A 24,421-nucleotide genomic window follows, 5' to 3' on the forward strand; every position below is an offset into this window, starting at 1 on the left:
CCAGGTCAATATCACGGACAGAATGGAGACACGTAGCTATATTTGAATAAATTGTAAATTAAGTGAAATGGACGAACGGTACAGAACTGAAATCTGGTTTCCGGGGCAATTTTGGATATCCGGGATATGGGGACTTGCAGCAATGTCTGCAGTGGCTGTTTTAGTTGCTGTTTTAGTAGTTGTAGTTTTGTACGTGTTGCTGTATTACCGAAGTAATAGTGATGAACCACCGTGGATGCCGTATTTATTACCGTGGCTGGGCAGTGCAATCGAGTTTGGAAAAGCTCCTCTTCTCTACATCGACTACGCAAGACAGAAGGTGGTATTTGTTTGTGTATTCCTTTGCAGCAGCGTTCATTAGCTGTTTATCGCAGCTGGGTTCTACTTTTACCGTCCTAGTGGCTGGAAAGAGGATGACTTTTGTGACTGATTTCAATGATTTCCACTCATACTTTAATTCCCGTCAAGCTGATTTTCAACAGGCTGTGCAACATTTTACTGAGAGAACAGGTAATGCAGAGTTGAAAGCAGGATATTTTGGCAAGATTAGGCTTACCAGTTACATGCATGTCTAGACTAAGTAATTAACTACTGTTGATAGTGTTGGAACAAAAAGCATGTGACAAAACACGTGGAGAAGGCGCGAGGAGGAGGACTGGGTACGAGTCTAGTTACACATAGGTATAGTCACAACCGCATAATTAACTTTTATTATAATGTTCAATTAGTTCAGTTGAAGGTAATGGCTGGTCACATCTTGCAATTTTTGTTGTTTCATGCGGTCGTTTATCATATATGTCACAGCTAGTGTGAGAAAGATGGAAGTTATTCATATTCTTTGTTGAATATATGTTGCAGCGGGTGTTTCACCTTTGTCATTTGCTTCTTATCACCGAAGTGTGCATGACACTGTGAAAGGTCATCTGTCTGTACAGAATCTTGCTTCTTTGCGTGAAAGACTGAGTTCAAGCTTTTCTAAACGTACACAGACATGTTGCTGCATGCATGTTGCTTAGTATTGACGATGTTGTGTTGGTGTTTGCTCTAGGCCTACAGACTTTTGGTGATAACACTGTCATTGATCTGCTGTCTTTAATTCGAGATGTCATGTTTCCTTGTACAGTGGATAATCTTTTTGGCAGTGGGGTCTTACCTTCCAGTCAGGTAAAATATAGTGACCCCAGTTATATTGGCAAGAAACTTTTTTGTGATGCTGTGTGTGTGTGTGTGTGTGTGTGTGTGTGTGTGTGTGTGTGTGTGTGTGTGTGTGTGTGTGTGTGTGTGTGTGCTGTAGCTCAATTGGTTAGAGAGTGCATATGGAGAATGAAAACATCCGGGACCTTGCAGGGTTACAGGTTCAAGTCACAGTGATGGCGAGCTATGGCATAATTTCCTTAAGCAAGAAACTTACACACAATTGCTTCTCTCAACTCGAGAGTATAAATGAGTACCTGGTCATTGACTGGGGTGGACATGACTGCTGGCTTGTCTCTAACATCATGCAGCAGACAAGTACTTGTGGGCCTTGGTGTCCAGTCCCAAAGCTGCACCATAGTCAGTGCCCCTGGATGACTCTGGCTAAGCTCCAGGTGGATTGTAGAGCTGGCCCTAAGCCTCCACGTAGCACATGAAGGCCCTGTCTCTGTCTCTAGAGGCAGGGGGAGCTATCTCCGCAACTGACCTTAAGGTTGATGTCATTCACGAATGATGTGGAGGGCTTGACATTTGTCCATTTAATTTGTGTGTGTGTGTGTGTGTGTGTGTGTGTGTGTGTGTGTGTGTGTGTGTGTGTGTGTGTGTGTGTGTGTGTGTGTGTGTGTGTGTGTGTGTGTTCTGTAACTTACATATTTGTAAGTTCCAGTTTTTGCATTAATAAAAAATTAAATGGAGCAGAAAGGTGAAAGAAGACAAATTAGAGCACAGAAAAAATCCACTGATTTGTGACAGAAACAAACAGATTATTTGTTTAAACTGTAAAAGATGTTTCAGAAGACCAGGAGTGTTCCCCGCAAATAGCACAAACAAAAGGAGAATCTATTAATTCTCTAAGGGCAGCAAAAACGCTTCATGAACTTTCATTGCCCTATCCTTTTGTATTGTAGCTAGTGACAACCAAGAAACACCTTCAGGAATTGAATGCCACCTACAGTCAACTATTCACACATCAGTATGATCAATCCTTTACTACACTGTGCTCTAACACTGTTGATAGTCAATGTTTGCTGATATCAATTTCTATGTTAGTGAATACCATACCACTGTCGTTACAATGGAACTGAGAGCATACCTAGACTGTACATTTCAATTGTCTTGATCATGATCGCAAAACGCCGACTACCTATACCAGTCCTATATGCATGATCTAAACTACTAGGAAGTTTGCATGTTGAAACAAATACGTATTATCTAGCTATGACGCGTTTCAGTAGATGGTCTGAAAGCTCCATTGGAAGTGTTACTCACAAGCGCGAGGCGCCTAAGGATACCGGATACTGTAGAACTAGTTAAACTAGTTGTAAGGTATCCGTAGGCGCCTCGTGTTTCTGAGTAACACCTCTAATGGAGTTCAGACCTTCCACTGAAACGCCGAGTCCCAGCTAGACAGTACCTATTTGTTGAAACCCTAGCTGTCATGGAAGTAAACATGCAAACTTCCTAGTAGTTTAGATTACGTCCAGAGGCCTGCATGGTATAGGTAGTCATCATTTTGCGATCGTGATCACGACAATTGAAATGTACAGTCTAGGTATGCACTCAGTTCCGTTATAATGACAGTGGTATGGTATTTACTGACATAGAAATTGACTATCAACAAACATTGACTATCAATAGTGTTAGCTGCAGCACAGAGTAGTAAAGGATTGATTGTAGTATAGGAGGTGTGAATAGTTGACTGTAGGTGGCATTCAGCTAATAAAGGTGTTTCTTGGTTGTCAAGTACACACAATCCCTAAAATACAGTGTTAGAAGCTGCAGCACAGTGTAGTAAAGGATTGATCATACTGTAGTAGTAAGGGAATAGTTGACTGTAGGTGGCATTCAACTCCTGAAGGTGTTTCTTGGTTGTCAAGTACACACAATCCCTAGCTACAATACAAAAGGATGGGGTGACAAGTTCATGAAGCTTTTTCGTCGCCGTTTGCTCACTTAGACGAATCATTCTTAGACTCATCTGTAGTCGGACACGGAAACGATTTTTTAAGGTAGGTCCTATCATGAAACGTGGTCGTGGGGAGGAGAAATTTGAGATTTGTGTACACACACACACACACACACACACGCACACGCACACACACACACACCTTGAACCTTGATTCCACCATATCCACTATGGGTTTTGGCAACGCAGTGTAATAGTGCTTCTCCAAGCAGCACGATCATCAGCATCACGAACACTGATGCGTAATGACCTGAGGTCTCTTGTGACAACATCTATCCATCTCTGTTTAGGTCCTTGTGTTGGTCTTTTTGCATTACTAGGTCTGCTTCGAAGTAGTTGTTTTGGGGGACGATTGTCACTCATGCGCAGCAGATGGCCCAGCCATTGCAATTGTTGTTTCTGTATTGTCATAGCTATAGGATCTTCACACGCTCGTTCTAAATTGTCTGAATTCTTGATTTTATTCCACCTTGAGACACCAAGAATTGATCGAATGCACCGCATGTGGAATGTATTTCAGCGTTGCAAGTTTGGTTGTGCAACAGACCAAGTCTCACATCCTTATAGCAAAACAGGTCTCACCAAAGCACAAAAAATTTTCATCTTTGTGGAGATTGAAAACTGTCTGTTGGTAAACACCCTTTTCTTCCTGGAACCAAAAATTTTACTTGCTTTGCTTATACGAGCATCAATTTCAGCAATGCATCCACCATCTTGGCTCATGATACTCCCCAAGTAAGTAAACTCTAACGTTTTCAAGAACAGAATCGTCAAGAAGAATGCGTGCCTGCTCGCAACCAATGCTCAAAACTTTTGTTTTCTTGATGCTGATTTTCATTCCCCATTTACAGCAGGACTCATGTAGACTGTCTACTAACTTTTGTAGTTCACCCGAGGTCTTCCCAATTAAAGTTAAATCATCAGCATGCATAGCAGCTTTAATGACACTAGTTTCTTGAGCTTTGACTCTATAGTTCATGTAGAGACTTCCCTGTTTCCTGTATTCAATTTCTACTTCGCCAACTTTAGCTTTGTTTAGTGCTTCGCATACAATCTTGTCCATGACGAGATTAAACAATACAGGAGACATAACACAACCCTGACGTACACCAGTTGAAACTTCAAATTTTGATGACTCCTCATCACTAGATTTGACAACACAATGTGTTCCATCCTGAATGTCAACAATCAATTGTACAACTTGTTCCTCAATGCCTCTCTCTTTCAAAGTAGTCTGAGAACATCTCTAGGTATGGAGTCAAGTTTTTTCCAGATCAACAAAACAAATATGGACAGCACACTCATGTTCAATGGACTTTTCAATTAACTGATGAACCAACCATATTTGATTAATTGTTCCTCTACCTGAATGAAACCACATTCAGCTTCTAGTAGTAGAGGTTCAACTGATTGTTTAAGTCGTTCCAGAAGAATATTTGCTAATACCTTTCCAGGTACACTGAGTAATGAAATACCACGATAATTGTTGCATATTAGTCTGTCATTTTCTTGAAAACAGGAACAAGAACTGAATCTTTCCAATCCTGTGGCACTCTTCCTGAAGACCAAACTTGTTGAAGAAGCTCAGATAGCCAATCAAAAAGCTCCGTAGGCCCAGCTTTCAGTAATTCAGCTGGGTTATTCCATCATTACCAGATGCTCTATTATTTTTTAACTTTTAATAGCATTGGTGATTTCTTCTTCACTGAGTGGAGCACCAGACCCAACAGAGCGTACAACCATTCCAGAGTCCATTGCAATAGGATGTCTGACATTTAATACCGAGTCAGTGTCTCTTCCAATGATCTAACTGATTGTCGGTATAAAGTAGTTTCTGACCATGCTCATCTAAAATTACTGAGGCAGGTTGAGTGGGTACGTGATCAAAGTTTTTGAGCTTCCTGAAAAATTCATAATGATTGTGGTGTTTCAAGTCATATTCTAAATCAGATGCTTGTTCACGCAACCACTCTTCTTTGTCGTGTCGAACTGCTTGTTTCACTTGTTTAAATAAACTAACATAATGTTTTCTAGTCATCTCATTTTCCTGACATCTCATCCAAGCGATGTGAGCTTCACGTTTCTCAGCTATCAACTGTAATGTACGCTCAGAAATCCATCTATTCTTCCTGGTTTGAACAACATTGAGGTGTTCATTTGCGGATTCCATAATTGCACTACAAAAGTCAGACCACATAGCTTCAGTCTCAGCAGATAATCTTTGTGTGAATGTAGTCATGACGTTATTTTGATATTTGCCTAGTGCAATAGGATCACTGAGTACGTCTCGTGTAAAGGTTTTCACTCGTCTTTCCCCACGTGGTTTCTGAAATTTCCGTACCATCTTACTACAAACAAGTTTGTGGTCATTGTCAAAATTTGGTCCTCGTCGTACTCTTGTATCATGTACCATCTTTTGCATAGACTGCTTTACCAAAACATAGTCTTTTAGACTTGGCTGTAATTTGGGATTAGGAGGATACCAAGTGGCAGTGTGTATATTCTTATGGTGGAAAAAGGTGTTTGTGATTCCCAGGTTATGTGCTTGACAAAATTCTATCAGTCTAACACCATTGTCACTGGTTGACTGTGATAGACCAAACTGACCAACAACTTTTGAAACTGCCTTTCCAAGTCTAGCATTAAAGTCACCCAGCACAACAACAAGCGAACCTGTCTTATGCATAGCAACATCAAGCTGTTGATAAAATTCATCTTTAACTACCTCTTCGCATTGTTCTGTTGGAGCGTAACCAACAATGACATTCAAATTCCTTTGTCAGTAAGAAAGTCAGCATGCAATATCCTATCTGAGATAGGATCAAACGATTTGAGTGACTTCATCACATTATGTCTAACTAGTAGACCAACACCCCTGGAAGCTAGCTCAGGTGGTCCAGAAAACAACAGACAATAGCAGGAGTCTTGTCTAAATCCATCATGCCTGCACCAGGTAAGTGAGTTTCAGTAATGCCACATAATGTAATATCAGTTGTAATCAACTCTTTGGCAAGAAGGACAGTTCTGCCCACACCCTTTAATGTTTGAGCATTCCACACACCAAACTTGAGCAATTGATTCTTTTTCCACATCACGTCATTGATTTCTTTCCGCTTAAGATGAAAGGAAGAGCTTAAGCTAACAGTTGAAGGGTAGTGTAAACTTGACTTGCAACTATTCTTTACCATTATATTGCATATATGATGAAATTTCTTTACATGGTTCCTCATGGAATTTACTGATGACAATACACTAGAGCAATCCAGAATAGGACATCTCATGGAATGACCAGACCATGTTATTGTGGTACCAGAAGCAGATTGGATTGCAGTTCGACTACAAACTGAGTTATATGGGGCAGTCGGAGAGCCCTCAATAACCGCTTCCCGCGAGCACAGCCCCTTGATTGCCGGGTTGCCTCTCAATCTTCGGAGACCAGTTCTATTCCTGGCGTCACTGGCTCTTTCCCCAGCGCCACCCCTACTTTTGTCCACATGTGGAGGAACGCGCTCTATTCTGCGTTTAGTAGCAACATATGTTTTGAGTGACCAGCTTGCTAGGCTAGCGCACCCTAGCCTCCCACCATCTTCAACTTGCCGAAGGTTGAAGTTAGCATGTATTTCCTCCCCTGGGCAAGGGAACTACCAGAAATACAAGGTCCCGTGGGGTACCCTCTTGGAGGGTTCAGTGAGAGGACTTTCACCCACACACAGACACACTCACACACACACACACACACACACACACACACACACACACACACACACACACACACACACACACACCAAAAGCTTGATGGAGAGCCATATAGGACCACGCTCCTTTCTGTTGTGCGACCCGGATTAGAAGCCTTGCTACACTCGGCAATTAATGGCTTCTACTCCAACCGGGCATTTAAATACTTAAATTTTGATGATTAGATATTATTTATATATTATTTGCCGAGTGTAGCGAGGCTTCTAAGCCTGGTCGCACAACAGAAATGGGCATAGTCCTATATGGCTCTCCATTGAGCTTTTGGTGTGTGTGTGTGTGTGTGTGTGTGTGTGTGTGTGTGTGTGTGTGTGTGTGTGTGTGTGTGTGTGTGTGTGTGTGTGTGTGTGTGCATAAATCTCAAATTTCTCCTCCCACGACCACATTTCACAATAGGACCTACCTTAATAAATCGTTTCCGTGTCCGACTACAGATGAGTCTAAGAACGATTTGTTTAAGTGAGCAAACGGCGACGAAAACGCTTCATGAACTTCTGTCGCCCTATCCTTTCGTATTGTAGTTAGGGACTGTGTGTACGTGACAACCAAGAAACACCTTCAGGAGTTGAATGCCACCTACAGTCAACTATTCGCACGTCCCATACTACAGTAAGATCAATCCTTTACTGCACTGTGCTGCATCTAACACCGTTGATAGTCAATGTTTGCTGATATCAATTTCTATGTTAGTAAATACCATACCACTGTCGTTACAATGGAACTGAGTGCATGCCTAGACTACATTTCAATTGTCTTGATCACATCGCAAAACGGCGACTACCTATACCAGGCCTATATGCGTAATTTAAACTAGTAGGAAGTTTGCATGTTTACTTCCATGACAGCTAGGGTTTCAACAAATACGTATTGTCTAGCTAGGACTCAGCGTTTCAGTAGACGGTCTGAAAACTCCATTGGACGTGTTACTCACGACCACGAGGCACCTATGGTTAACGTAAAACTAGTTTAACACTTATTACGATATAAATTTATTGATATTAATGCTATTGTAGGCATGTCTGAAAAAGTAAATTTTCGCATTCTTCCACATTTTTTCCTGAACTCACACATTTTGACACTGCTAGGTTGGCAGGTCTGACCCTGATGTTCTTGACGAGCTTCAGGCCAACCATGTATGTATAGTGTTTAAGTTCTGCATGTATGCTGATGCTTTATGGATACCAGTACCTTTGATCTTGCAAATGGATAATTGCAAGCATTGTAGTATTTCTGTCTTCAAGTATTTAGATGATGACTGGCCAAACGATAGCATTTTGCGACCATGTATATGCCTGGGACCAAAATAACACCCAAGCCCAAGTATACGCCCAGAAAAAAGTGTTTCTTTTCTATACACCCAGGGCGTTATTATGGGCGAATACGGTATTGTTGTGACAATACTCTTTGTTTATCTTTTACCTTGGGAAATCCTGTACTCTTGTCTGACTTGTGCTAATGTATGAGAAACTCCACTGTGAAGTATCCGTTCATGATTACCAAATTGTGTAAAATATTCCAGACGAGGAATTATTTTAGGTTATTTTGCATTAAAGGAAAGATTTGCGTTTGAATACTGTCCATGACATCTCAGCAGACCCCATTTGTCTATCTGAAGTCCAAGTTGTTGTAAGTTGTTTCGAGATATCGTCTTCTGAACTGCATATTCCCAGAGTATATGCGCCATGCAAATGCTGTGAACTTGGTCCGAAGCATAACTTGAATGTTTTCTGAACACTTGTTTGATCAATGCATGTCTTGAAGAAATAGTTTCTTGTGTCTCCTTTCTCAAAACGCTCCAAATTCTCTTCTGTATAAATCTTACACAGTGGCTTGTCACACGAATTAACTTCTGGAGAGAGAAAAAACTCTTCTCACGAATTGTCACATTCATTTGATCCTAAGTCGATTTTACACTCTTTTGTAAAGTTGGTAGCAATGTAAATTTGTTGGACTTATTTGTCTCTGACTCAAGATAGTCCAAAGTCTGAGTACTTGCTTCTGGAGCATTATAGTTTGGCCATGAATCAACAGGAAATGTCAGCCATTCTGGTCCGTGCCACCACAATCGACTTTTCTCCAACACTGAAGCAGTCTCTTGTCCCAAAATTTGCTGGATTTTTGATTCGATAGAACATAGCGGATAACAGTATTGCTTTGTCATATCTCCTTGATTCTGTTGTCAACAAAGGTTGATAACAGCTTGGACGTTTCAACCAGTGTAGAACACACTGAGAATCAGTAAATACTATTAGCTGAAGGTTCTGAAGCTGCAGCTGATCTTCAACAAGTTTCCGGCTCCTACTCCAATCACTGTTGATAGTAGCTCAAGTTGTGGTAATGCAAGTTTCTTTCCTTTCTTTTGATGTTCTTTGTTTGCAACGACTGATTGAATCGCAGTCAAACGCATTTTTGAAAACACAAAAATTTGCTTCAATAATCTCTCCATTCTTGAGATAAACGGCTGCAGCATAAGATTTCAGATAGCCATCACTAGATACCACTACCTGACAATCAGAATATTTTCCAATTGTTCCCGATAATCTTGGAATTCTTAAGGTTGAAAAGAGATTGAATTTTTTGCAAATTTGATTCCACTCGTCACAAGAACGAAGTGAGACTTTCTCATCCCAGGAGACATTGGCTTTCCATAGTTTTTGCATGAACGCGTTTCCATAGAAGGTCACAGGTGTAATTAGTCCTCAAGGATCGTAGATTCATGCAATATTTTGGAGAATTTCTCGTTTGGTAGTGTGTTGGTCTGACGGTAACATTCGAAATTTGAGAATAGTCAGTTCATCATTCAAGGTATTCCATTTCATTCATAAAATCTTGACTGTGCTTCCCTTTACTTTCAGATCATCAGGTACAAGTGACAAAAACTCAGGTGAATTAGGTGGCCATTCTCGTAACTTCATAGTGGCTTCTTTGAATATTTGTCTTGCTCTTTCAAACAGTTGATAAAGCGTTAAGAGGAGAATCTGCTCCAACTAAAATGTTGTCAATATATATGTTCTCAGCAATAGCTTTGGCTATTGGACATCCTTCGTTTGAAGGTGAAATTTCAGAGTTCCCTCTAACAGAAAGGGACTGCAAATCAACTCAAATGGTACTCTGCAAAACCGTTATGTTGCAAAGTTTCCTTCTATCTGGTCAGGTTTCATGACGTCTTTAAACCACAAAAACCTTGTAATGTCTCTTTCCTCTGACTGTATTTCAATTTGAAGGAGAGCCTTTGCAATATCAGCTAGAACGGGTATCTTGTAAGTTCGAAGTCTTAGCAGAAGGCTACACAGATTCGGTAGAAGAATTGGTCCTTTGTGTAAACACTGGTTGAGACTCTTGAGTTCCTTTCTTGGTTTTGAAGATTCATCATAAACAATTCGTAGTTTGGTTGTTACCTTCGTTGGGGTTAAGACTGGATAATGCGGCAAATAGTGTTTTACAGAACTTGATTTAGTCTTTCAATATTACCTTGGTTCAATTAATCTTTAGTAACTTTGTCATAGCGGTAGAGAAGTGATCCAGCGTTCTAGCCAGAATTTTTTGCCAACCCCATTATATTGACGTTATCAAATATAATGACGTTTTCAAACGTATGTTGACATATTTGGTAATAATATCATACTATCACTTTATTAGAGACAGAATGACAGAGTGTATATAGTTACTGCATGATTGCTAGACTATTCAATATAATTGCCACTCAGATATTGTCGAATAAACCTCATTGAACTCGATAAACATACACAGACATACTGACAGATAATACAGTAGATTATTGCAATGACAAGTTGACTTAATTAAACTGGAATTGTGAGCTGACCTTTAAAGAGTAAGAGTGTACAAACATGAGATTGAAGATAAAGAGTAATTAGTAGAACATCTGCTACAACCACAGTTTCATTAGCATTTCTTCTGAAAGGTTAACAGGAATTCACCTCAAGCACCAACAAGGAGACCATGCACTCTCTAGGATTGATAGATGTCTGACATGAGAATATGCATTGTTCTGTAGCAACTTTGGGACCATCAAGACCACTACTGTCTTTAGATCCATGATGGATCTTGTAGGAAAACATTCAACAGTTTGTTTGCTAAAGCTTTCCAATTCTGTTCCCAACAGTCAATAAATGCATGTTGTTTTCCCCGCCCAAGCGTTCCTTCCCTCTCCCAAACGTCATTTTGACGGTACTTACGGTACTGGCAAGAACACTGTGATCTATCATTTTGTAGTCGTTTGGCAATGTTTGAAGCAAAACATTTTCACCAACGCCTAAATTTTGAGTAGTATTTGGACTGCAGGTGGACTCCCTTGATCTTGAGTCTTTGGTAATTGCTCCTTGCTGTTACTGGTCTTCTGAGGACACAAGGCTCGGTTGTGATGGCCTGATTGTTTACAGTGGTAGCACTTATGTTGATGTCAGTTACAGCACTCCGTAAAGGTATGTCCTTTCTGTAGACAGATAATCATTGTCCCAGTTCACGGAGTCGTTGTTTCCTTGCCAACAGTGACTTGTATTCTGCACAGTGTTCATTGTAATGTTTCTCATTGCAGAAAACACAGGTAATAGAGTTGCATGCTTCTCTGTGTTGACTGGTTGAATTGAAGCAGCGACTGAGAGTGCTTCTGCAGAAGATCGTCTCTCCATCACTCGAGATTGTTGTTACTCATTTCTTTGTATTACTCGCTCGTCAGTGGACATTCTCACAAACTCTTAAATCGTGGTTCAAAGCTTCTCTTACAGACTTAACTGTCCAGATTTCACTTGGTTTCTTAGATTCCTCCAACTTTGTAACGGTATCCACATGAAACTCTGACAGAATTTTGTAGTATAAGCAGACGCTGATGATTGACATCTTCATGTGTCTCAAGTTGTTTCAAGAGCCGCTCAATCACATTATATGTATATTGCACATCTGCAAATTCATTTGAAGCAGTCATATCTTCTGTAATGAAGCATACAGACTCTCAACAATGACATCCTTTCTTCCATATTTGTCACAAAGTGTGCAAAGTGCTATGGCATAGTTCTCTTCCATGACAGCTATTCCTGAAATTGCAGATGCTGCTTGTCTCGTAAGGATTTCCTTCAAATAAGTGAACTTAGTGACAGATGGAAGCTCTTGTGTGTTAACCAATGATTGAAACGTCCCAGAATTCCTGCCAATGGAGAACATCTCCATCAAATGTCGGTAGTTGGAGTTTTGGTAAATGGCTTCTCTGATAGCTTGAATTGCTTCAGTTTGCACAACATTTGGATCTTTTGTCACCTAGTCTAGGTGTTGGCTCAAGCTCCACCTTTGCTATCTGTTGTTTCTTCAAGCTATGAATTGAGAAAGTTGGGCTTCAATTGTAGATTCCATATCATGACAATCAAGTAAAACAGCAATGAAGCCAGTTTTGCCTTTAGCCACAGAAGCGCATCTCTGTTCTTCTGCAGTCCGGTCATCGTCCTGTAGATCCTTCAAAATATTAGCCCAATCATTATTACATCTCTAATAATCTGCATCCTTTCTGAATTTGACTTGGAAAGGTCTACCAATCATGAAACTCTTAGTCAATGTCTTCTATATCCTTTCCGTTCTTGACGTTTCTCTCAAAGATCATATTTAGAACTTATTGAAAATCACAGAAGTCTTGCCTTTGTTGGTCCGATCAACTGTTGTAACGGCCCAGACATTTCCTGAAACCCTGTTCGCAGCACCAATCTTTTTGTCTGCAAATAATACAAGCAATAGGAGAATCTACTTAATTCTCTGAGAGAAACAGAACTGATGACTTGACAGCTAAGGCTGTGTCTCCACTTGTTGCTCTTTAAACATGTTTAAACTCTAAGCATGTTTAGCTAGACAGCGTCTCCACTTGTCCATTTATTCTGGGCTATTAAAAGAATTTTTCGGGACTTTGCTGTATCAAGCAAATTTGTTTCTTGTGCACTAGACAGTTGGAGATCGTCTTCTCGTCGTCTCGAGAACAATTAGAGACACAAGTCTCTGTCTTTGTCGAAATCACTCTCTTTGAACACTCTGCATCAGTCTACGTCGTCTCTAATTCTGTCTTCTTCCAATAGTCTCCAAAGAAAGAGAAAGAACAGCGCGAAAGAACTAAATCCATTGTTGTGGAATGCACGTTACTATCAGGTGGCCTACGCGTGGGCCAACCGGCTGAACCGGGTGACCCTGCCGAGCCGCCGCCCCCCCCTCCCGGTACGGGAAGGCGTCCGGGCGGTTCTGCTCACCTTGGCCGCGGCGCTGTCTCCCCACCCGGAAAGTGACCCGCAGTTAAACCTAAACCACTTTGTTAAACTACTTCTGAAACATGTTTTAAGTCCTAGTGGAGACACGCCCTAAGTGTCTAGCAGTCTCAAAAAATACTGCAATACAGATAGGTAGATCTGAACGGAATTTGATGACTCAACTGGTAACTGCTAACACAAATCGTGAATAGTTTTAAATACCTGGTGTAAATGTGCATGCAAATCACATGTACTTGTCAAAACTGTCAGTCTGTGGTGTGCAGGTGCAAGCTAAATTTAGTATAACAGTTTTTTACTTCTGCTACATTAACAGTTCTTGACTTGTAGCACAAAGTCATGACAAGGAGATCTTAAAAGACATAAAGGTGACATTGTGCGGTCTTCACGCATTTCTACTAAATCTCATTGCTATTAATGAAATAGCACTGTCAGTACTGATGCTGTGTTTAAGGTTTTAAGGTGTGTGTGTGTGTGTGTGTGTGTGTGTGTGTGTGTGTGTGTGTGTGTGTGTGTGTGTGTGTGTGTGTGTGTGTGTCACTGTGTGTGTGTGTGTGTGTGTGTGTGTGTGTGTGTGTGTGTGTGTGTGTGTGTGTGTGTGTGTGTGTCACTGTGTGTGTGTGTGTGTGTGTGTGTGTGTGTGTGTGTGTGTGTCACTGTGTGTGTGTGTGTGTGTGTGTGTGTGTGTGTGTGTGTGTGTGTGTGTGTGTGTGTCACTGTGTGTGTGAGAGTGTTTTTAAAATTATTGTGGCTGCACTGGTGATTATTTGAATTAAACAAAGTGTCTTAGTTTGGGGCATGCAGTTTTATGACAATAGTATTTATGTAATATCTTTAACACCACTAGCATCTCAGTTCTGAGTTGCTAAGTGTCACACGGTACGGTAGTACCACCCTGTATGTAGGGTTTGCCCCAGTCATGAAGCATTGTGGGGACTTGGTCATTTTTTTGCGCCTAGAAAACATAGTAAATGCAGACTGAAATTTCTCCAAATCAACAAAATGAAATGTTTGTACGTTGTGTACTATATCCTATTTTGTTTTGGTCACTAATCATCTAACAACCTAGAAAACAGTTGCTAGCCTCGGAGGCCCATGCGCCAATTTTGTTCTTCTTCCTTCTTCTTCTCCACGGATATCTTTTTTGTGCGTTACGTACGGCTGTGAAACTTGAGAAAATGCTTTAGAATTACCCAAACTCTTCTTTTGGTGATTAAAGATATCGAAAGGTATGTTATAAATTTTGTGTTTCTTTTAAGCAGATGTGATCCAACGAGCGCCATCAACGCTACTGCACATTTCAGGCCAATCACAGAGCAGTATTTGCAATTTCTTGTTCATGGCAACCAGAGACAATGGATGAAGCGCCAATCAAATGGGTCAAACGTTTATGAAAGAGTTTATCACCAGAACTGTGTAATTTGATCATGTTTGCCATTGTCAAGTCTAGTCTGAAATTGTTTGCGATGTACAGTATGTCGCACACAGGAGCAATAATGACAAGTAATTAGGTACACGTAACAAATTACGGGAACCCAACATTTGCAACGCATATTCCGCGTGTGATAACCTTTGACTTTGACTACTCTAACTGGCATTGCAAATTCAACTGCATGGGCACTAAAGACTTGGGATCCATATTTGTGCAACGTGCGTTATGATACATACCATGGTATACCATCACGTGACCGGTAAACGAAAGCTGTTTAAGTTTACATTTAAACAGGTTTAATTAATGCTAATGAAAACACGCTAATTCTTATAATGCTTAGGTTTACAGGCTCTATGGAGACACACCCTAGGCTGCGCTTTTGCACTCCTAAAAACTTACCAAACTAGAATTTAAACCTTTTTCTCTGAAAAAAAGAAATACATGTAGGGATTGTAACAGAAACAAGATCTGTAGATAATATGAACCAAAGCCAGACATCATTAGTGAATCATCCAACCACTTTCCCTACATTTTACGTTTAGTCAGTTGGAAAGATTCACTAATGATGTCTGGCTTTGGTTCGTATTATATATAGATCTTGTTTCTGTTACTTTTTATACAATCCCTACATCTAATTCTTTTTTTAGAGAAAAAAGTTTTTAAAATTCTAGTGTGTGTGTATATATGGCTCAATTGGTTAGAGTGTGCAGTTGGAGATTGGCAACATCTGGGACCTTTGGGTCAGAGTTCAAGTGTGGGAGGGCCACTGGGAGGGCCACATACATAAGTTCCCTTGGGCAAGGAACTAACATACAATTGCCTCTCTCTCCGGTGTGTCAGTTCTGTCCAAGCAGCAAGTTGAAGTACATAGTGACATATAGTGACTGTTTTTAGTGTTAGACTGTAAAGTATCGTAGCAAGTGCTTAGTGACTGCAGTATCTAACCTGGGCCTTAGGGGCTCTTGTAACAATATATATATTTATACATAGAATAGTCAGTAGGCATAGTAATTTGTGCTGGTAGTGTTCAGTTATTTTAGTTAATTAAATAGAATTTCGTCAGAAGTTCTTGTTTGTGTGCTATCTCACCAACTATACACAGTTTGGCAGTCGCATGGCAGGAACTTGCTGTAAAGCAATTGGCATTGTGCTGTCGTTGATAAATCCATAGTCAAAGTCATGTCCGGTAATGGTGCTGCAAACAACAAAATAGATTAATTGTAATCTAGTTGTATGTATGTTATTGTTACTCTTGTTTACATGCTGCAGAATGAACAACTAGAGTTTCAAAAGGAATTTTTTAAGTTTGATGAGGACTTTGAGTATGGTGCTGAATTACCACATATCTTTGTCAGGTAAGTGCTATGGTGTGTACTTTCATGAGTGGGTGCATGCTTGTGCACATGGAATGTGCATGCTTTGCAAAACTATTTGGTTTTTGCTTACATTGCAGAGATTGGGCACAGTGCCAAAGAAAGTTGATTGAGAGATTTTCATCTGTAATAGGAGATATTCATTTTAACAAGTCAAATACAGTAAACAAGGTATAATCATTGTATCTTATGAGTTGTTACTAACAGATACTTCAGATACCTCAGTTTACTCTTCCTAGTATAAATATCTTGACTTTGATTTTGTTTCAGACTTTGCTACAGTGTGTGTATGAAACTGTTGATAAACCTAATGCTCCCAATTACGCTTTGCTGTTGTTGTGGGCAACACAAGCAAATGCTGTTCCTGTAACAACATTTTAATGAGAGTGTTTGCATTGCTTGACGTTTTATCGATATGTGTAGGCATCATTCTGGACTCTTGTTTTTGTTCTCTCAAATACTTCATTACATAGAAGACTGGTGAACGAAGTTGTTGACGTTTTTCCTAGAAGTCGTAATCTAGTATCAGGTTAGATACAGATTGTAAGTCGATCAATGATGTTACTTTTGATCTGCTACTTGATGATTGAAGATTCCGGGCCTGTTTTACAAAGATGTCAATTAGCACAGTTGTTTTGATTCACTTGTTAGAAATTAAAGCATGATCAGTACTAGTAATTTGATTTAGCATAAATGGTTACCAAATTTTTTCGAGGATAGGAAATTGAACGTTTACGTTTGCGCGCCTTTTTATGAGCTTGCGCTTTTGTCCAAGTGAGTGTGTACATGGGTGTGTTTAATTAAGTCTTCTGAAAGCATGCATGTACATGTTTGCCAGTGTACTCTGCTCTTAGTTTGAATAACCTTTTGATGATTCTGTGATTTAACGTTACGTTTTTGTTGCTAGAACCAGCTACTAAAGATGATGTAAGGCGCCTCACTTTCACCAAGAGGTCACTCTTCTTTATTTGACTGTAATTTGTTACCAGGATCTAGAATGTGTGCAACTAGATCTGGATTGAATGAGTGTAGATCTGTGTACTGTTTTGTTGAAAATGTAGTTTAAATTATGTGTTTGTGTTAGTTGTGTTCTGGAGAGCATTCGGCTTGTATCCCCTGGAATGATAACTCGGAAGCTGACCGAACCACTCAAGCTTACAGTATGTGCCAGAATTCATTAGTAGTTACATAATTAATTTTGTTATGTAAATTTGTAGTGTTATACTGTACCTAAAGATCACTATTTGGTCCTGTCGCCTTATTGGTGCCACAGAAACAAGGCTTTGTTTCCAAACCCAGAGATGTTTGACCCAGTCAGTGGATGATCTGATCATCTCAATTTAGGTCTATTTTAATTTGATAATATGTTTCTGAATGTGTTGCTTATGTAGGATCGCTGGAATTCTGTTTTGTTGGAGAAGAATTTGTTTCTTGATGGATTTGTTGCATTTGGAGGAGGGCGTTTTATGTGTCCAGGAAGGTGAGATATTTGCAAACTTGCAGTGTAGACTTACCAAATTTCAATTTACATGTGTTCTGATTTTGTAGTTTACTTTATCAGGCAATTGTTTAGTTATGTGGGTGACTCGACTTCCAGTTATTGACAAAGGAATAGCCAGACAGACAATACCGTATTCGCCCGTAATAACGCCTATACCGAAATAACGCCTATACCGAAATAACGCCCATGCTTGTATATGCGCCCATGTGCGAAAGGTCAGAACTTTCAGCCCGAAAAAAACGCCCATGCCCAAGTATAAGCCCAGGATACGCATGCGCAGAAAAAACAAAATGGGTCCACAGAACATTTGTCTCCATCTGTGTGCGTTTGATGAGCTGGTGTCAGTGTTGAGTGAAAGTGCTTACTGCTAGAGTCATGTCTTTGTTGCAATTACCGACTCTGGTGCTCTTGACGGGCTTCAGGCCAACCATGTGTGTATAGTGTTTAGTTTCTGCGTGTATTTTGAGCTGTATGGATACCAGTACCTTTGATCTTGCAAATGGATAATTGCAAGCATTTGTGGTATTTCTGTCTTCAAGTATATAGATGATGACTGGCCAAACGACAGCATTGTGTGACCATGTATACTCCTAGGACCAAAATAACGCCCATGCCCTAGTATACGCCCAGAAAAACGTCTTTCTTTTCTATACGCCCAGGGCGTTATTATGGGCGAATATGGTATGTGAATATGGATGATGCACTTGTTGTTGCAAAGCAGACAGAGTCAGACACATGACTGATTGCAGGTTTGTGAAAGCAGGAATGCAGGCAGAGTATGATGAAGTAACTGGCAGATATTTCTGTCTGTGCTGTGTAGTCTTTTAAATTCAAATATACCACACACTTACACTGACATGCCACACGTTTAGGTGGTTTGCATTGATGGAAATGCAACTGATCATAGCTGCTGTCATTCATCAGTTTCACTTGGAACTAGTGGATTCAGTTCCGGATGCTGTAAGTTTGAAAAACTATTGATCACATACTGTTGGACTTGGCATTGTAGTCTTCTCAATACTTTCTTGTTAGAGCACACTTCACTTAGTAGGTGTCCAGGCACCGAAGGCAAAGTGTAGAGTAAGAATGCAACGAAGTAATGACACTGATTGAAAGATGAGGTGAATTCGCGGCAAGGTTGTTAATAAGAATCTTACTGTTGAATTACACGTTATTTGGAAAACCGTTTTGCATGCAAATGTTGTTGTTGAAGGCTGTTTGTGTAGACTATTTGAGACATTTAGAGATCAGTCTTGATGTTGAGTCATCATTTGCATGCTGTCAGCTTGACTTGTGCTTGTTTAGTATAGAGGACAATATGGGTGTTTCTGTGTGCTTATTAATATTGTACGTGTATTTGTACAGAATTTAATCTACATTCTATGTAGCCGATATATATATATATATATATATATATATATATATATATATATATATATAGGTCACATAAAATGGATCTCATCAATTTCAATGACACCAGGTGGTGAGACGAGTTGAAAGATGGTTGGCATTTCCTGCTCCCCCATTGTCATTTTACCTCATGGTAGCCCCCCTCCCCGGATGTGGAAAGACAACACTGTTGTATAACATGGTGATGAGGTGGATGAGTCAATCATCTACACAATCACCGAATTCCAAAAATTCCATCTACACAGGAATTTTATTACTTTCTGGAGACCGAGGGAGTGGATCGAAAAATTCCAAATATTTGCACCAGAAGAGGTGATACTCGTCGAGAAACTGCATGGATGGTGACTCTAGCAAGTTATTCATCTTTGATGATATCAAAATAGACAACAGTCTCATGGAACCCATTAAGGAATACTTTTCACTGTAACTGCAATTGCATCTACCTCACCCAGAGCTACTACCATGTCCCCAATACATACGTTGACATACCAAAGCCTTCTGTCTCTTCACGCACTGGACAACAAAAATATCTGACATATAGCAGACAATCACAGCAACGCCATCGCAATGAGGCAACTTGCAAACCTTTCTCATTCATGCTTCTTGACAAAACGAGCAAACAGATACCAGAGGTGTATCATTGTGGATTTCATACATTTTATCTACATTATGTCACGGCAATAGCTAGTTACTGTATTTACAACAAGGTTTAATGTCATTACAATACCATTTACTGTCATTACAATAACATGCATTTAATTATGCTGCGCAACATTTCTAGGTAACCGTAACTATCAATAGTGTGGCATTAATTCGCGCAAGTGAAGAGCGTGCAAGATCATAAAGCGAAATTTCTCAATAATAGGGAGATTCTCAAGAAGCGCATCATGGACGGAACATCGGCAAACAGCGGTTTCAGGAAGATGTGGCTCAACCCTTGCAACGACCCATCAAAGCAGAGTCGGACAAACAGCAAGATAAATTGATAGAAAATTACAAGAGGGTCAAAGGCGCTGGCAACAGCGCAGGCCTGCATTGTCAATGCCATCGCAAATCTGCCACCTCTTTCAGCCATTTGTCACCAGAGATCAGAAGCATTGCCAGCGCTAGAGGCAGCCGCTATGTCAGCGATCGATATAATGCAGGACTAGAACAACCAAAGGTGTTGGAGGTCTATAAACTGTATGTCGTTGTCTTCACTCTAACCAGAGTTCTAGGCCGTTCGAATGTTTTGCCAAGGTGCCAAAAATGTGACATTCTCGGTGCTACTATTACCACTGGGAATTTCGAAACATCGCTCATCCAAAACATCGCCCAATCTCATTTACAACCCATGGGCCGCTATTGAGAATCAAGATTGTGGTGACTTCGCGGCCCCAGTTAGTAGTACTATAGTAACATGTCTATGTCTCTTGCACAGCCCCTCTTATCGCACACGCGAGGAGCGTAGAGGGGCGGTGGCCACACGGAAAAGACGTCGCGCGCGCGTTAAGAAGGGCTGTGCAATAACGTGCGTTACCATTCCTGCAGTGTACGTACATACACAAGTCCAAAAACATTTTGAGAAAATGATGGGTATGTAGGGATGGGTATGTACTTAGGTCATTTATGCCCATCTCCTACATCACATTCACAACTGCTGCAAGCGATATAGGTAAATAGAGTGTGATGTAGGAGATGGGCATAAATGACATAAGTACATACCCATCCCTACATACCCATCATTTTCTCAAAATGTTTTTGGACTTGTTTCATATATTTTTGGACTTGCTTCATACATTTTTACATGGAAATGACAGTTTTAGTAAATGGAGTGCTTAGCATTTTGAACATGTGAGAATACTTTCATGTTCAAACCCCCAGGACAGACCACGTGGAGGTTGCACTCTTTGTCCCGCCCCCTCCCACCCTAGGCCACGAATTTCAGGCTGTAATTAGACGCTGCACATCCCAGTTTAGCTACGGTATTTCTTTTCAAGTGACCTCTAGCCTGGCTGACAAAAGTGAAATGTGAAATTTGAAATGTGAAAGAATAGATAGGGTTTTTTACTTGCCGATAGTTGGCTTCTGAGGCGCTTAGTGTCAGCGGTGATAGTCTGCTTAGACTTAGGTAGTTTGAAATGGAAATGACAGTTCTAGTAAACGTGTGCAGCTCGGCCGTGATTTCAATCTCTGATTGCATCTCTAAACAACTCCCACGTTACACTCAGCATACACGGAAGTATGTAGCAGCTGACGGATGTACGTAATAACACTGATTGCATCTATAAACAACTCTCATTACCTAGGGTTTCACGAAAGAGATACACGCTTACATGCACAGAGAGTCAGACAGGACGCCGCGCCGTTGAACATAGTCGTACATGTTCAACTACATGCAACTGTAAGCAGCATGTAGCAGCTGGTGGAAGTGGCAGCTAGGCTTCCAAAGGGTATGTAGTCACATGTACACACGTGACCGGAACAACATGGCGTTGTAGGAAGCAGTACGTGGAATTGCATGGCAGCAGTTGACTGATACAAGGTGACTTTGCACATTTCTAGCTGGTGGGTCAGTGCAATTCTTCGGACAAGAGCGAATCGTTTGGTGTGACTCTCGTCGTTGTAGCTGCTTCGAGTGAGGCGCTAGCCTGGCTGACAAAAGTGAAATGTGAAATGTGAAATGTTGTACAGGGACTATTTGGTCGCGTGGACTATTTGGTCGCGGGCAATTATCTCGCTCCTATTTGGTTCCCGAAACCGTTTAACTAGGGCTTATTTGGTTTCGGCCACCTACAGGACTATTTGGTTTCGCATTTATTGCGCCTCGAATCGGCACTCTCCAACTCTTACAGCTGTACGAGACGAATGCGAACGACGTGACGATGGCCATGATAATTTTCACGCGTCTCCCAGACGTCTCGATGAGCCGAAATCGAGTGCGACCTGCTTCTTCTTCGTTTGTATTTGGCTTCATATGAATACCGAAGTCATCACGACATTGTCGATGGCAATTTCGCGTGTCTGACGTTTCCTTTTGAGGCAAATCTCAGCTCGTCTGGTAGCGGGCGTGTTGAAAGTAGGCGAAGTAAGAATGTCTTGTGCGTTACAAGGTAAACAAACATGATCCGATCACCGAGTGTAGATGTGCCGCGGTTAGCTAATTAGTTGTCCGGTCTGTTGTCTGCATACTGTACTCGGCTTCCTGCGATGATGGATATGCAATCTGCGAAAACAGTCTGTCTGTCTGTCTGTATGTCAGTCAGTCAGTCTGTATGTCAGTCAGTCAGTCAGTCTGTATGTCAGTCAGTCAGTCAGTCTGTATGTCAGTAAGTCAGTCAGTCTGTCTGTCTGTCAAGAATCATTTATTTCTTACAATCACACTATCATACATCACAGCAGAAACTACTCGACTAAAGCTAAATGCTTTATAGTGTTCATAGGTAAGTGTATACATATTTTCTGAGGCAAAAGAGACAACTAAAAGTACACTAATGATAAAAGAATTGAGTGCTGAGTGACTCGGGAATCTGACACCCACCACACAACACATTCAATTTCTTCTGAATGACCCGTGCGTTGCACTTTTGCAGCTGCACTGAAAATCGTTTACGCCAGAAGTCCACAAATTCCGGTGCGTTTGGCTGACCAACTTCGTCTGGCTTTCGCAAGAAGTTCCTGGCCTCTTCTCCCCATGCACCGAAATGTTCGAATACCAAGGGGATGGCTTTGAGAACTGAAGTCCCAGGGAGCTTTTGTTGGCTGTATTTTGCCGTCTTCCTATTCTCTCGTTGTTTAGCAGCGACGCCTGTTCTATCAGCAGAGCTTGGAAATGCATCCGCACTCCAAGGGTGGGCTAGAGAGATGTCCAGGTCGAGGTTGGAAGCTGATTCAGAATCGAACATGACAATGTCAGGCCTGCAATCTGAAGTGACATATCTGTTCCTTGGCTCCCGTCGATGGTGGATTTGGAGGCTCCTGAGGCACTCAGACCACACCCCAGCAATTGATTCGTGAGACCAAATAGGGCCTCCACCGGTCTTGCATGTGAGTAGGTGGTATCCGCTGTCATCCAGTGGTGCACTGCAGTTGCATGCCTCTGACCAATGTGACAGAGAGATGGGCAATCCAAGCCTCACAAGCGACGCCAAGCGAAAATCGCAGGGTTTGAATGCGAAACCTTGTGTTGCAGGGATTGCATTTAGCCATGCTCCAGCTCCTTTTCCCTGTAGGGAATATAACCTAGAGGCATCTCTAGTCGTAGCAGAGTTATTTAATGAAAGTTGTAGTTGGTCTGCAAAGAACTGATTTGAAAGTCTGCTTTGAAGTTTCTTAGGATTTGCCAGATAGTCAGACAGAAGCTTGTCAGGAGGTATGGACTTGGCAAGAGCATCACCAACTGAACCAAAATGATGGTCAACCACGTTGTCAACCATGGGTATTACAGCAGGAAAACGAAGTGGGAGCTCAGCAAGTGAGTGTATCCATGAAGCCACGTAACCGAGTTTGAAGGTGGACGACAGGGATGACATACCAAATCCACCCAGACGTACTGGCAGTGATATTTGCTCCCATGGAAGAACCAACTCGGGGAAGCCTAGTACTTGTGAAAATGTTGCGCGCGTCATAGAGTCGTGGATAGAAGCAGCTTTCCTAATATTATTCGGATGTACAGTCCGGGCCAGATGGTCTAGCTTCGGCACGTGACAATGACGAAGGAGCAGGAGAGCACTTTGAGGGTCATTTAATTTTGGAAGATAGTTACACAAAGAAGACCCTGACTGAACGATCTGAGAGCAAGAAGACTCAACAAAAGCAGTAGAACCGATGGGAGTTCCGAGGAACATTGAGCCCTCAGATGTTACTTGAACGTAAGTATTAGCGGTATTGATGGTACCTGAAGGACTGAAGATCTCGCATTTGGAGTCTGAGACGGATAAACTGCCAGAAAGGAACATATCCTTTAGATTCTGGAAAGCTTCCAAGGTTTTGTCCGGATGACCCAATAGAAACACGTCGTCAAGGTAAGCTAGGACATGAATTTCTTGAAATCTTTCCTGGAGATCCCTCAGAATTGGATGAATTGCTGTGGCAAACAAGGCTGGACCAAGAGGGTCGCCTTGGTGGATGCCTTCTTCCGATGATATAGCGACTGCTGTACCACCCTCCATGAAGACTAGTGAGTTGAATCCACCATACATCTGTGATGCGTAATTGTATAGCTCAGGGAAGGACTGGCGTAGCTCGTTGAGCAGGTGATGTCTATTGATAGAGTTGAATGCATTCTTTACATCGGACTTCAGTACAATCCAATCAGGGTTGTGTTCCAGCATCAGCTCAATATGGTGAATAATTAACTCTGAACCATTCTCTGTGGAAACTCCATGCTGGATAGGGCAGAAGAAGCTGGCAAAACTGTTTTTCATTTGCACACAGATGGCTCTCGAGGTTACTCGGCGAATGCATTCTCCGATAGCAATGGGTCTCACATCGCCATTTGGCTTAAGGATAGCAATTAACCGGGAAGAAGACAACAGCTTGGTAGCTATTTCAGGAAGT

The 24,421-nt window shown here is 41.3% G+C and overlaps 2 protein-coding genes across 2 annotated transcripts; both read left to right on the forward strand.

Moving 5' to 3' along the window:
- Positions 1-139: 139 nt before the first annotated feature.
- LOC134183412 (24-hydroxycholesterol 7-alpha-hydroxylase-like) lies at positions 140-5,492 on the forward strand. Its single transcript, XM_062650940.1, has 5 exons — positions 140-319; positions 375-510; positions 859-981; positions 1,049-1,164; positions 5,195-5,492. Exons 1-5 carry the CDS (start codon positions 143-145, stop codon positions 5,306-5,308), a joined length of 666 nt encoding a protein of 221 aa, XP_062506924.1. The 5' UTR covers positions 140-142; the 3' UTR covers positions 5,309-5,492.
- Positions 5,493-6,100: 608 nt separating this feature from the next.
- LOC134183671 (24-hydroxycholesterol 7-alpha-hydroxylase-like) lies at positions 6,101-18,810 on the forward strand. Its single transcript, XM_062651256.1, has 17 exons — positions 6,101-6,113; positions 7,927-7,940; positions 7,999-8,046; positions 11,469-11,477; positions 11,523-11,711; positions 13,434-13,449; positions 13,498-13,535; positions 15,869-15,954; positions 16,053-16,143; positions 16,243-16,338; positions 16,396-16,501; positions 16,880-16,925; positions 17,057-17,132; positions 17,190-17,285; positions 17,364-17,452; positions 18,346-18,433; positions 18,506-18,810. The coding sequence occupies exons 1-17, from the start codon at positions 6,101-6,103 to the stop codon at positions 18,584-18,586; spliced, it is 1,182 nt and encodes a 393-aa protein (XP_062507240.1). The 3' UTR covers positions 18,587-18,810.
- The last annotated feature ends 5,611 nt before the right edge of the window (positions 18,811-24,421 follow it).

Source organism: Corticium candelabrum, chromosome 8 (genome assembly GCF_963422355.1).
Source record: "Corticium candelabrum chromosome 8, ooCorCand1.1, whole genome shotgun sequence".
Lineage (NCBI taxonomy): Eukaryota > Metazoa > Porifera > Homoscleromorpha > Homosclerophorida > Plakinidae > Corticium > Corticium candelabrum.